The 14,366-nt window shown below is 37.6% G+C and overlaps 2 protein-coding genes across 5 annotated transcripts in view; one reads left to right on the top strand and one right to left on the bottom strand.

Annotated features, from left to right (window-relative positions):
- Positions 1-14,366, top strand: part of ZNF804B (zinc finger protein 804B) — a gene marked incomplete at its 3' end in the record, with an annotated part of 871,582 nt that overhangs the window by 405,894 nt on the left and 451,322 nt on the right. The window lies entirely within an intron of this gene.
- On the bottom strand, positions 12,235-13,428 carry TEX47 (testis expressed 47; the record flags this gene model as incomplete). The annotated part of the gene is made up of 1 exon (XM_079931004.1): positions 12,235-13,428. Exon 1 carries the CDS (start codon positions 12,994-12,996, stop codon positions 12,235-12,237), a length of 762 nt encoding a protein of 253 aa, XP_079787130.1. The 5' UTR covers positions 12,997-13,428.

Here is a 14,366-nt window from a genome sequence, read left to right as displayed (position 1 = left end):
AATGACTCGTTTTAAAAATGAGGCACTAAAGATACAAATACCAAAAAATTCCCATGGTAATTGCTTACAAGTTGCTGGGAAATGAGTATAAAAATAAACAGCAGCAATAAGACAGAAGATTTGCTAGATTGTGGTTGAGGACCATGTACGATGAGGACAGAAAAGGGTATCTTGAGTTTGCCAGGCTTCACGGAGGAAATAAGATTTGATCGATAAGGAGAATCTTTTTTTTTTTTTTTCCTATCACAGTAGCTTTATTTATTTATTTATTTAAACATCTTTATTGGAGTATAACTGTTTTACACAATGGTGTGTTAGTTTCTGCTTTATAACAAAGTGAATCAGCTATACATATACATATGTCCCCATATCTCCTTCCTCTTGCGTCTCCTTCCCACCCTCCCTATCCCACCCCTCTAGGTGATCAAAAGCACCGAGCTGATCTACCTGTGCTTTCTGGCTGCTTTGAACTAGCTATCTATTTTATTTATTTATTTATTTATTTTTAAATTTACTGGAGTATAGTTGATTTACAATGTTGTGTTAGTTTCAGGTGTACAGCAAGTGAATCAGTTATAGATATACATCTATCCAACATTTTTGGCAAATGAAAAAAAATGATAATATTAGGAGAAATTAGGGAGTTCCTCCTTTTTCTTTTTTTTTTTAACTTTTGAAGAAGAATATTCTTTTATTTTCTCTTCTTGTGCCAATGCTCTTCTCTCTTTTATTTAATTTAATTTTTAAATTTTATTTTTTTATACAGCACATTCTTATTAGTCATTAATTTTATACACATCAGTGTATACATGTCAATCCCAATCACCCCATTCATCACACCACCACCACCACTCCCCCACTGCTTTCCTGCTTGGTGTCCATACGTTTGTTCTCTACGTCTGTGTCTCAGTTTCTGCCCTGCAAACCGGTTCATCTGTACCATTTTTCTAGGTTCCATATATATGCGTTAATATACGATATTTGTTTTTCTCTTTCTAACTTACTTCACGCTGTATGACAGTCTCTAGATCCACCCACGTATGTACCACATCTTCTTTACCCATTCGTCTGTCAATGGGCATTTAGGTTGCTTCCATGACCTGGCTATTATAAATAGTGCTGCAATGAACATTGGGGTGCATGTGTCTTTTTGAATTGTCATTTTCTCTGGGTATATGCCCAGTAGTGGGATTGCTGGATCATATGGTAGTTCTATTTGTAGTTTTAAGGAACCTCCATATGGTTCTCCATAGTGGCTGTATCAATTTACATTCCCATGAACAGTGCAAGAGGGTTCCCTTTTCTCCACACCCTCTCCAGCATTTGTTGTTTGTAGATTTTCTGATGATGCCCATTCTAACTGGTGTGAGGAGATACCTCATTGTAGTTTTGATTTGCATTTCTCTGGTAATTAGCGATGTTGAGCACCTTTTCATGTGCTTCTTGACCATCTGTATGTCTTTGGAGAAATGTCTATTTAGGTCTTCTGCCCACTTTTGGATTGGGTTGTTTGTTTTTTTAATATTGAGCTGCATATATATTTTGGAGATTAATCCTTTGTCCATTGATTCTTTTGCAAATATTTTCTCCCATTCTGAGGGTTGTCTTTTCGTCTTGTTTATGGTTTCCTTTGCTGTTCAAAAGCTTTGAAGTTTCATTAGGTCCCATTTGTTTATTTTTGTTTTTATTTCCATTACTCTAGGAGGTGGATCAAAACAGATCTTGCTCTCATTTATGTCAAACAGTGTTCTTCCTATGTTTTCCTCTAAGAGTTTTATAGTGTCCGGTCTTACATTCAGGTCTTTAATCCATTTTGAGGTTTTTTTTGTGTATGGTGTTAGGCAGTGTTCTAATTTCATTCTTTTACATGTAGCTCTCCAGTTTTCCCAGCACCACTTACTGAAGAGACTGTCTTTTCTCCATTGTATATCCTTGCCTCCTTTGTTATAGATTAGTTGACCATAGGTGTGTGGGTTTATCTCTGGGCTTTCTATCTTGTTCCATTGATCTGTGTTTCTCTTTTTGTGCCAGTACCATATTGTCTTGATTACTATAGCTTTGTAGTATAGTCTGAAGTCACGAAGTCTGATTCCTCCAGCTCCGTTTCTTTTGATTCCTCCAGCTCCGTTTCTTTCCCTCAAGACTGCTTTGGCTATTCGAGGTCTTTTGTGTCTCCATATAAATTTTTAGATATTTTGTTCTACTTCCGTAAAAAGTGCCACTGGTAATTTGATAGGGATTGCATTGAATCTGTAGATTGCTTTGGGTAGTGTAGTCATCTGTTGGTATCATCTTTAAATTCTTTCATCAGTGTCTTACAGTTTTCTGCATACATGTCTTTTGTCTCCCTAGGTAAGTTTATTCCCAGGTATTTTATTCTTTTGTTGCAATGGTAAATGGGAGTGTTTCCTTAATTTCTCCTTTGGATTTTTCATCATTAGTGTATAGGAATGCAAGAGGTTTCTGTGCATTAATTTTGTATCCTGAAACTTTACCAAATTCATTGATTAGCTCTAGTAGCTTTCTGGTGGCATCTTTAGGATTCTCTATGTATAGTATCATGTCATCTGCAAACAGTGACAGTTTTACTTCTTCTTTTCCAATTTGTATTATTTTTATTTCTTTTTCTTCTCTGATTGCCATGGCTAGGACTTCCAAAACTATGTTGAAAAATAGTGGTGAGAGTGGACATCCTTTTCTTGCTCCTGATCTTAGAGTGAATGCTTTCAGTTTTTCACCATTGAGAATGATGTTTGCTCTAGGTTTGTCATATATGGCCTTTATTATGTTGAGGTAGGTTGCCTCTATGCCCAATTTTTGAAGAGTTTTTATCATAAATGGGTATTGAATTTTGTCAAAAGCTTTTCCTACATCTACTGATATGATCATATGTTTTTTTCTTCTTCTATTTGTTAATATGGTGTATCCCACTGATTGATCTACATATATTGAAGAATCCTTGCATCCCTGGGATAAATCCCACTTGATCATGGTGTATGATCCTTTTAATGTGTTGTTGGATTTTTTTGGCTAGTATTTTTTTTTTTTGCAGTACGCGGGCCTCTCACTGCTGTGGCCTCTCCTGTTGCGGAGCACAGGCTCCGGACGCGCAGGCTCAGCGGCCATGGCTCACGGGCCTAGCCGCTCCGTGGCTTATGGGATCCTCCTGGACCAGGGCACAAACCCATGTCCCCTGCATTGGCAGGCGGACTCTCAACCATTGCGCCACCAGGGAAGCCCCTGTTGGCTAGTATTTTGTTGAGGATTTTTGCATCTATGTTCATCAGTGATATTGGTCTGTAGCTTTCTTTTTTTGTGACATCTTTGTCTGGTTTTGATATCAGGGTGATGGCGGCCTCATAGAATGAGTTTGGGAGTGTTCCTTCCTCTTCAGTTTTTTGGAAGAGTTTGAGAAGGATGGGTGTTAGCTCTTCTCTAAATGTTTGATAGAATTCACCTGTGAAGCCATCTGGTCCTGGACTTTTGTTTCTTAGAAGATTTTTCATCCAGTTTCAATTTCATTACTTGTGATTGGTCTGTTCATATTTTCTATTTCTTCCTGGTTCAGTCGTGGAAGGTTATACCTTTCTATAAAATTGTCCGTTTCTTCCAGTTTGTCCATTGTATTGGCATGCAGTTGCTTGTGGTAGTCTCTTAGGATGCTTTGTATTTCTGCGGGGTCTGTTGTAACTGTTCCTTTTTCATTTCTAATTTTATTGCTTTGAGTCCTCTCCCTCTTTTTCTTGATGAGTCTGGCTAATGGTTTATCAATTTTGTTTACCTTCTCAAAGAACCAGCCTTTAGTTTTATTGATCTTTGCTATTGTTTTCTTTGTTTCTACTTCATTTATTTCTACTCTGATCTTTATGATTTCTTTCCTCTGCTAACTTTTTGTTTTGTTTGTTCTTCTTTCTCTAGTTCCTTTAGGTGTAAAGTTTGATTGTTTATTTGAGATTTTTCTTGTTTATTGAGGTAGGCTTGTATAGCTATAAACTTCCCTCTTAGAACTGCTTTTGCTGCATCCCATAGGTTTTGGATCGTCGTGTTTTCTTTGTCATTTGTCTCTAGGTATTTTTTTATTTCCTCTTTGATTTCTTCAGTGATCTCTTGGTTATTTAATAATGTATTGTTTAGCCTCCATGTGTTTGAGTTTTTACGTTTTTTTCCCTGTAATTCATTTCTAATCTCATAGAGTTGTTGTCAGAAAAGATGCTTGATGTGATTTTAATTTTCTTAAATTTACTGAGGCTTGATTTGTGACTGAAGATGTGATCTATCCTGGAGAATGTTTCATGCGCACTTGAGAAGTGTAGTCTGCTGTTTTTGGATGGAATGTCCTATAAATGTCAATTAAATCTATCTGGTCTATTGTGTCATTTAAAGCTCGTGTTTCCTTATTAATTTTCTGTCTGGATGATCTGTCCATTGGTGTAAGTGAGGTGTTAAAGTCCTCCACTATTATTGTGTTACTGTCAATTTCCTCTTTTATAGCTGTTAGCCGGTGCTTTATGTATTGAGGTGCTCCTATGTTGGGTGCATATATATTTATAATGTTATATCATCTTCTTGGCTTGATCCCTTGATCATTATGTAGTATCCTTCCTTTTCTCTTGTAACATTCTTTATTTTAAAGTCTATTTTATCTGATATGAGTATTGCTGCTCCAGCTTTCTTTTGATTTCCTTTTGCATGGAATATCTTTTTCCATCCCCTCACTTTCAGTCTGTATGTGTCCCTAGGTCTGAAGTGGGTCTCTTTAGACAGCATATATATGGGTCTTGTTTTTGTATCCATTCAGCAAGCCTGTGTCTTTTGGTTGGAGCATTTAATCCATTCACGTTTAAGGTAATTATCAATATGTATGTTCCTATGACCATTTTCTTAATTGTTTTGGGTTTGTTTTTGTAGGTCCTTTTCTTCTCATGTGTTTCACACTTAGAGAAGTTCCTTTAGCATTTGTTGTAGAGCTGGTTTGGCGGTGCTGAATTCTCTTAGCTTTTGCCTGTCTGTAAAGCTTTTGATTTCTCCATCGAATCTAAATGAGATCCTTGCTGGTTAGAGTAATCTTAGTTGTAGGTTTTCCCTTTCATCACTTTAAATATGTCATGCCACTCCCTTCTGGCTTGTAGAGTTTCTGCTGAGAAATCAGCTGTTAACCTTATGGGAGTTCCCTTGTATGTTATTTGTCATTTTTCCCTTGCTGCTTTCAATAATTTTTCTTTGTCTTTAATTTTTGCCAATTTAATTACTATGTCTCTCGGTGTGTTTCTCCTTGGGTTTATCCTCTATGGGATTCTCTGTGCTTCCTGGACTTGGGTGGCTATTTCCTTTCCCATGTTAGGGAAGTTTTCGACTATAATCTCTTCAAATATTTTCTCTGGTCCTTTCTCTCTCTCTTCTTCTGGGAACCCTATAATGCGAATGTTGTTGCGTTTAATGTTGTCCCAGAGGTCTCTTAGGCTGTCTTCATTTCATTCTTTTTTCTTTATTCTGTTCCACAGCAGTGAATTCCACCATTCTGTCTTCCAGGTCTCTTATCTGTCCTTCTGCCTCTGTTTTTCTGCTATTGACTCCTTGTAGTGTAGTTTTCATTTCAGTTATTGTATTGTTCATCTCTGTTTGTTTGTTCTTTAATTCTTCTAGGTGTTTGTTAAACATTTCTTGCATCTTCTCGATCTTTTTTCTCCATCTCCATTCTTTTTCCGAGGTTCTGGTTCATCTTCACTATCATTATTCTGAATTCTTTTACTGGAAGGTTGCCTATCTCCACTTCATTTAGTTGTTTTTCTGGGGTTTTATCTTGTTCCTTCATGTGGTACATAGCTGTCTGCCTTTTCATCTTGTCTATCTTTCTGTGAATGTGGTTTTTGTTCCACAGGCTGCAGGACTGTAGTTCTTCTTGCTTCTGCTCTCTGCCCTCTGGTGGATGAGGCTATCTAAGAGGCTTGTGCAACTTTCCTGATGGAGAGGGACTGGTGTTGGGTAGAGCTGACTGTTGCTCTGGTGGGCAGAGCTTAGTAAAACTTAATCCACTTGACTGCTGATGGGTGGGGCTGTGTTCTCTCCCTGTTGGTTGTTTGGCCTGAGGCAACCCAACACTGGAGACTACCTGGGCTCTTTGGTGGGGCTAATGGCAGTCTCTGGGAGGGCTCACACCAAGGAGTGCTTCCCAGAACTTATGCTGCCAGTTTCCTTGTCCCCATGGTGAGCCACAGCCACACGCTGCCTCTGCAGGAGACCCTCCAACACTAGCACGTAGGTCTGGTTCAGTCTCCCCTGGGGTCACTGCTCCTTCCCCTGGGTCCCAATGCGCACACTACTTTGTGTGTGCCCTCCAAGAGTGGAGTCTCTGTTTCCCCCATTTCTGTCGAAGTCCTGCAATCAAATCCCAGTAGCCTTCAAAGTCTGTTTCTCTCGGAATTCCTCCTCCTGTTGCTGGACCCCCAGGTTGGGAAGCCTGACATGGGGGTCAGAACCTTTACTCCAGTGGGTGGATTTCTGTGGTATAAGTGTTCTCCAGTCTGTGAGTCACCCACCCAGCAGTTACGGGATTGATTTTATTGTGATTGCGCCCCTCCTACCATCTCATTGTGGCTTCTCCTTTGTCTTCGGATGTGGGGTGTCTTTTTTGGTGAGTTCCAGTGTCTTCCTGTCGATGACTGTCCAGCAGCTAGTTGTGATTCTGGTGTTCTCATGAGAGAGAGTGAGAACACGTCCTTCTACTCTGTCATCTTGGTTTAGGGCCCTCCATAAGGAGAATCTTGCTAAGAGAAATGAGGAAGGAAGTTAAAGGTATAAAGGCATAAAAGCATGAAAGTATTGGGAAATCATTAGAGAACAAAGTGTGAGAAAGGGAATGATGAGTACAGATGAGGGTGGGTAGCTTAGTAAGCAAGAATCAGAGAATCAAGGCTTTGCAGATCATGATAGAACTTTGCTTTTTGTATGGAAGATGAAATGAAAGCCACTGAAGAATTTTGATCAGAGGAATAACATTTATTAGTGTTCACTGTGTGCTAGGATCTTGCCACCATTATTTCATGCAGTGTCCATAACCAGTCTTATAGATACTGTTAATCACACTTATTTTGTAGATGAGGAAACTGAGGTGCAGAAGGTTAAAGAAACAGATTGCATCTCTACAGACTTTCAGAACCAGGTTTCAGTACAGCAATTTGATACCATAGGTGACTCTCTTACATCTTTTGCTATACTGCCTTTAACTTTGATAGACATATTACATAGACTAGAAAGACAGAGAGGCGGAAGAGAAGATTAGAGTGAGGGAGATCCCTAAGAATGGCACAAAAACAAGGCCAGACACTAGAAACACTTACTGTGGAAAATGAGTGGGGCCTGGATTGATTGGCTGTCAGTGAAATAAAAAGGAAGGGAGGAAATTAGGACAACGTTCAAGTTCCGAGTTGGCAACTGTGTGGAGAGTGGTCCATTTTACAGCAACGGGGAGTGCAGGTGGGGGAGCAGATTAAAGGGATAGTAGAGGCAAGGAATGATTCTTTCTATCCAGGACTCTTGCAGATGGAGGTGCCTGTGGAAATCCAGTCGGGTGTCTTGAAAAGGCATTATGGGAGGACTGGAGCACAGAAGGTGTTTGGCGTAGTAGTGAAGAGAGCACTTAGAGTTAAATCCAGACCCCTAACCATGACTACAGTTAACTATTTAAAGTGATGAAGTGGAAATAGGGGACTAGTGTTACCAACTCTTGCTTTTACTGTTGGCAAAGCACTTAATGTCTTTTTCTGCACAACAGTGTGGCTGAGGGGGCAGGCAGGTAGAACAGACATTTGACAGGTACCTTTGGGGCTTCTCTTTATATTTTCTTAAAAACTATGCTCTGTATTTATTGTGTAAATCGTATCAGCAGGTAATCTGGAAATTTACATAATTGACCACAAGGGGGAGAACTCTAATTCTACATTAAGTCACTTACTAACAACATGAAATATTCTAAAAGTACTTGCTATATTCAGTCGTTGTTAAGCTGTCCCATTTCCACTTCCTCATGGAAGCTGGGGGAATTCTGTGCTAGAGATAGGTTTCACTGAATTGAAATGCTGTTTTGTCGTGCTAAAGTTATGATAAAGTCACTAAATGTAAGAATCTGTTTGTACTAACCAATGATTCTCCAGGAAGGAATTCAGATGCTTCTTTAATTAAAATGAAGACAGTAGCGCTTCCCTGGTGGCTTGAGAGTCCACCTGCCGATGCAGGGGACACGGGTTCGTGCCCCGGTCCGGGAAGATCCCACATGCTGTGGAGCGGCTGGGCCTGTGAGCCATGGACGCTGAGCCTGCGCGTCCGGAGCCTGTGCTCCTCAACGGGAGAGGCCACAGCAGTGAGAGTCCCGCGTGCCGCAAAAAAAAAAAAAAAAAGAAAAAAAAAGAATGAAGACAGTACAAATCTTAAAATTCACCCCAGGAGGGTTTTTCCCTCCAAATAACATTATTTCAGTTGTCCTTCAAGAAAACTATAACCTTCCTGGAAGTCCTTGGTTACACTGAAACAAGAACAAGATTGTCAGCATGTCATTCTATTGTAGAAGATATCAGTATCAAAACAAAAGGATGGGAATGGTGCTGGCCATGCCACTTAAATGTCATATGTTCCTCAGATATATATGAGTATATGTTATATGGTCATTGTTATATGAACAGTGAATGTTGTATGTTCAGTGTTTAAATGCTCATTTTCTATTTGGTTTAACTTCTGTGCTCTGGTTTTATGTAAAGTTTCATTGTAAGAAAACTATAACCCTCATTGGGGTGAGAATTACCTTTTGAGGCTTCCTAACGCTCGAGTCACATTTTTGGACTTCATCAAATTAAATTACATTTGTCAGGTATGAATATAGTATTTCTGCATTTTATCTATATACCGAAACAGACACAGCTAAATGAGTGTTGTCCCCTTTAAAGATGTGATATTGGTAAGCTCTGTAGGACTCTTAATAACACAACTGTTACTGGAAACATATCTGTATTTCCCCTTAGAGGCAGTGTCACACTCTTTTAATATGTTCAGTGACAGCAGATCTTCCTTTGAGAGTGAGTATAATATTTAAAAATAAACCTTTCTATGAATGAAGTTTGAATATTAAGGTCACCAATCAAATTGCAATATATATTATTTGGGGTTCAGAAAACTAGATGTAACTAAAATATTTTAACTCCCTTTGATTTATAAACCTCCTTAATTTATCTGCCATTAATGAGTCACAAAATGTTTTTAGCAGTGATGCTGTCACTGAAATAAATATAAACTCTCCTAAGGTGACTACTTGCATTTGAATAAACTCATTCTAGAGTGTCATTTAAATAAAAAAATAAATAAATAAGTAGTTTATTTATGCTTACTTTGTGCTTATTTTCCAATTATTTGCACAATTCATGCTTCAGGAATCCTTTAAATGTAAAGTAACAGTCTACTAAGTAAATCAGTGTTTTCATTTAGATATTTTCTATAACTTCTTCGAAAAATGACTGAGGTTTTTTTATGTTTTTTTTTTTTCCTTTGGCCAATGAATTAATTTTCTATCAGTATTTCTCACACCAGAAAGTATTATAGACCAATAGAAGTTCTATGCTAGGCAGTGTGGAGGACACACGTCTTACTTCTGCTTGTATATCCAGTGCTTGGTGCCCTGGTAAATATTTACTGGTAGATATTTAGAAAATATTAGTTGCATAGATGAATGAATAAATAAATGATATGTACATATATCAATAAAATGTACATACAAAATTATTCTTGTTATATATTAGTGTTCCAGACTGCTGCATGAACATTCACCCAAAACTTAGTAGCTTGAATCAACAACAATAATTTTTGCTGTTCACAGATCTGCAGTTTAGGCAGGGTTCAGTGGGAGCAGCTCATCTGTACTCTACTCCTCCACATGGTGTCAGTTGGTCTGGCTTGAAATCCAGGGTTGGCTGGGAGGCTAGAGCCTGGAGTCACCTGAAGGTTCACTCAGTCACATGTCCAGTGGTGATGCTGGCTGTTGCCTGGGAGTTCGGCTGGGGGTGTCATCTGGAAACCTGCTTGGATTGCTCATAGCATATTGTCTAGGTTCCATTCAAGTGATCAAGGCAAAGTGCAAGGCATTTTTATGACCTTGGAGGTCACATTGGATCACTTCTGTTGTAGTGTTCATCTAGGCAGTCACAAAGAAAAGTCTGCCTGATTTCAAGGGGAGGGTATTTAGAACCCACCATGCGATGGGAGGTGTGTTGAGGTCACGTTGTAAGAAGAGCGTGTGGGATGGGATACATTGCAGTGGCCATTTTTGGAGAATATAATGTGCCGTACTTTTATATACTCAAATATGTAGTTTTACTTGTAAACTACTTCTATTCATTTTAACTTTAGAAAATATTGTTCCTAAACAAAATTTACCCCATTAAATGGATTCCATCTGGTCCAATAAACATTTTTGGTTCATTTTCTCCTTCCTGCTTTTGCTCGTCTCTGTTCTCTTAAATATGCTCATCTGCCCTCCCAAACCTCTTCCTTACATACATTCAAAGACTGACTGAGGCTTACTCTCTTTCTCTTTCTTTTTTCCTTCCTTCCTTCCTTCCTTTCTTTCTATTTATTTCCTCCTTGTCTTCTTTTTTTTTTTTTTGGTGGCCTGGAAAGCATTAACTCAACTCCACTCACTTTGTCACTAAACATTTACTATCAATGGGTGCCTTTTCAGTTCAAAGAGTAAATAGCACATTGCTGAATATGAGGCGTTTGATATTTATCAAACTGATAAAATGTTTGTAAATTATATACTCTTTCTTAATTGGAAGAATTTTAATTTTCTCTGAAATATCCTTTATGTTACTAAATTTAAATGAATGGAACTTCAAGTCAGCTTAAAGTGAAAAATGTCATTCTTTTTCTAAAACTATATTACTAAATTAAAAAATAGGAATGGTCTTTCCTGAAATTTGATTCTAATATGGAACAAATTATGATATTATCTACATATGACAAATTTGAAGTACATACTGAGATGGTTCCCCCCCCAAAGAGACTGAAAATCAAATAAGCAATGAGAAATGAAGTTAAAATGATATAACAGTATTTCTTCTATTCATTCCAAAGTTGATTTCATAGGATATTGAAGCAATTTTGGATAAATATCATTGAAGTAGTAAAACATTAATGTTGCTTAATTGCTTGAACAAACTAGAAAAATTTAAATAGTGCGAAAAAAGCATTAATCTTGGGTAAGCAAGGGAGAGACCAATACTCAGCAAGGGAGAGACCAACTTGAAATAGGTCATATAGAAATTGCATATAATTAATTGCTTTCTAGGAATTAAATTGAAGAAATAACCAATTTGTTTATCTTACATAGACTCATTTAGAAGTATGTTTCCCAAGTGAGGAGGGATCATGTCTTCTCTGGACCCTGACATATCCCTGTCATTTGGCAAGTGTCTGTCCTGTGAAGGGTGCTCAATAAATGACTTTGCATGAAATAATACAATTACAGTGCTTTCTGACAGTGTATTTTCTAGTCATTTCAAAAAGCTATTGTGTTCTTTAGCTTTATAATGTCCTCAGTATTCTTGATTATATCATCCAGAATATGTGAGCCTTGGTACTACTTTCAAATTTTAGGTTTTGTTTTCTGATTTCAGCGACCATACATAGCGAGATTACTCCCTTACTTTGTTCTTACAGTCTTTCCTGCATATTGCGACTATAATAATGATCATATCATACATCATATCATGCATCATATTTACTTTTACACATATTTGCCTCCAAGCTTAGGCTGCAAGCAACTCAAGCATTGTATATTTCCCCCAAATTTTGTACTCTCAGAACATAATACTGCGTGGTGACAGCTGCTCATTGATGGTTGAAAGAATGAATGAGAATCTGAATCACGTGTTTATCCTTTTTCATCTCTACTTTTCATTAAAAATGAAGTCATTTCATCAAAATGATGTTAACCTTGAGAACTTATTATGACCTTATTAAACCCCTTCATTATTGAAAATAATGTGTTGATCTTAATATTAGACCAGATAAATTTTCAAGTTTAACTCAGCATACTCTGTAAAGATTAGTCTATTACCTTTGTGTAGATTGCTGTGTTGTTTCTTTCCTTTTTTAAAGAGAAAAGTAACTTTAGAAATATTTTCCTTTTATTTAAGTAGCATACATTCCTTAAGAGATTTGACTACACTGACCACATCATCTCTCTTCATCCTAGAAGCTGGAAGGAGTGGGCCATACCACCTCAGAATCCAAGGTGACATGTATGGGTTTATTATACATGTTTATGAAAGTTTCTGGGTCCATTGATTCTGCAGAATTGCATATGTACTTTATTATTTGTTCTGGAAGGAGTAATTCAGGTGCAACTTGATGCAAATTATCGCCTGGTCCTTTAGTGCCCACTTTCACAGTCTTAAAAAGATGGAGTACTAGTTTATGGGTTTGGATGAGAAATTCTGTCATGACCTCTTGTAGGGACAGTGACTGTGTCACATCATCAAGATACATAACTGGCGCTTTTATTACTGAAACATGCCATTGCATAAAGAGCCTTGTTGGTATATTGTGTACTGTGACTATAATTTTCATTCCTTGGATAAAAAATTCTGTTTCATCCTTTTCATGGCTAAGATAATCCAAAAGAATTTGGTAAAGAGTACCATTGGAGGACTCCAGGATATGCACAATGGAATTAGGATATATGAGCAATAATCCTGTCACTGCTTCTCCTGGGTGATGTTTCAAAATTGACTGAAACAATTGTTCATAGTATTCAGCAATATCTTTTTTTTCTATGTTTGCTGTTACCCTGGCCACTAGGAACATCCTATGAAGAAGGAATTTCTTTAGTTGTAGTTTTTGCTTTTCTTCCTGAAAATGCAAGTAATTACTACGTGGAACTTGTGGCATTAGAAGACATTCCAGTGGAAGATTCTTTTTGTTGGTCTTTCGGGTACGGGCTGAGAAGGACATGATGAGTCCTATTTATTCTTCTAGATGATTCCAGTTTTTAGCTTATTACAGTATTTATATTATTAGGCTACCTCTTCAGTGATGAACTCTGTTTCTTCAGGAAAAAAAAAAAAGTTTACTCAGTTGATCAAATGCTTTCCAGTGTTATCAATAAACAATGTCTTTGAAATTAAAGAGAATGTTGAAACAAGAATCAATTTATAGAGTTTTGTTTTAAAGTTTACAATGAAATAACTAACACTCACATCCTAGGGAAAAAAACTCTTCAGTAAACTGGGGGGTAGGGAGGAGATAGAACTTACTCTAGAATAAGTTTGTTATGTTGTTGTTTACATTATTATTTTCTTTTTTGATTGATAGGATTTTTTTTTCTCAGTGCCCATCCTTGAATCATACACACACCAACACACACACAAAGAGGAATGTATCTGCTGATACTCACTGACAGTAGCATTGATATTACATTAAAATGTCTTTTCATTTATGTAATGATGAATGCAGATTGTCCTTATTTGGTCAAATTTTTCTTAAAATGGTATTTTTATGATAATTCCCCAATTTCTTTTATAAATTTAACTAGTCAATAAATTTTTTAAAAATCTGGGGATCTCTTAACTACTAATTGACTTATTTTACCTTTACTCAGTACTCTAAAAGTTAATAGTATTGCTTGGATAATTACAGTAAACTTTTGAAGTAACTAGTTTTGGTTCTTTTTTATTTAACTCCTATCAGTAAACCTCAGAAATGGCTCTTTTTTCTTTCTTTCCTTTTTTTTTGGGGGGGGTGGTTGTTGCTGTAGGGGTCAGATGAAAAATTCTGTTACTTTTTTTTTTTTTTTTTCCGGTACGCGGTCCTCTCACTGTTGTGGTCTCTCCCGTTAAGGAGCAACAGGTTCCGGACACACAGCCTCAGCGTCCATGGCTCACGGGCCTAGCCGCTCCACGGCATGTGGGATCTTCCCACGTGTTAAGTTGCAGGTCAACTTAACATTTCTTTCTTTCTTCAAGTGCTTCTTCCTTTTACCTGTCCTCGAGGTCCTGCTTGTCCTCCATCATCACTCTTCCAACTGCCAGTGTCTTGGGTGCTCTCAGCTGTCCCGTATTCTATTCTGGTTTCCATAGTGCCCGGGGAAATCAGAATGTCGGTGCTGTTAAAGGGCCAGAGTGCACTGGCAACTCTGATAAATGGTGGACCTGGATATCTTCCTAGACATATTCTTTTCTTTGTTCTTTTCGTCCACAATTTATAGAAGAGGAAACCAAAGCATGGATTAGTTATGTACCTTGCACACAATTCACATGTGCTCTCGACAACCTCCCTGTCTACTGAGGGTAAAGAGGTATTTATGCACTAATTAAAGACTATAA

This window comes from Stenella coeruleoalba (genome assembly GCF_951394435.1).
Source record: "Stenella coeruleoalba genome assembly, chromosome: 9".
In the NCBI taxonomy this organism is placed as follows: domain Eukaryota; kingdom Metazoa; phylum Chordata; class Mammalia; order Artiodactyla; family Delphinidae; genus Stenella; species Stenella coeruleoalba.
This window is presented reverse-complemented; position numbering and strand designations above follow the sequence as displayed.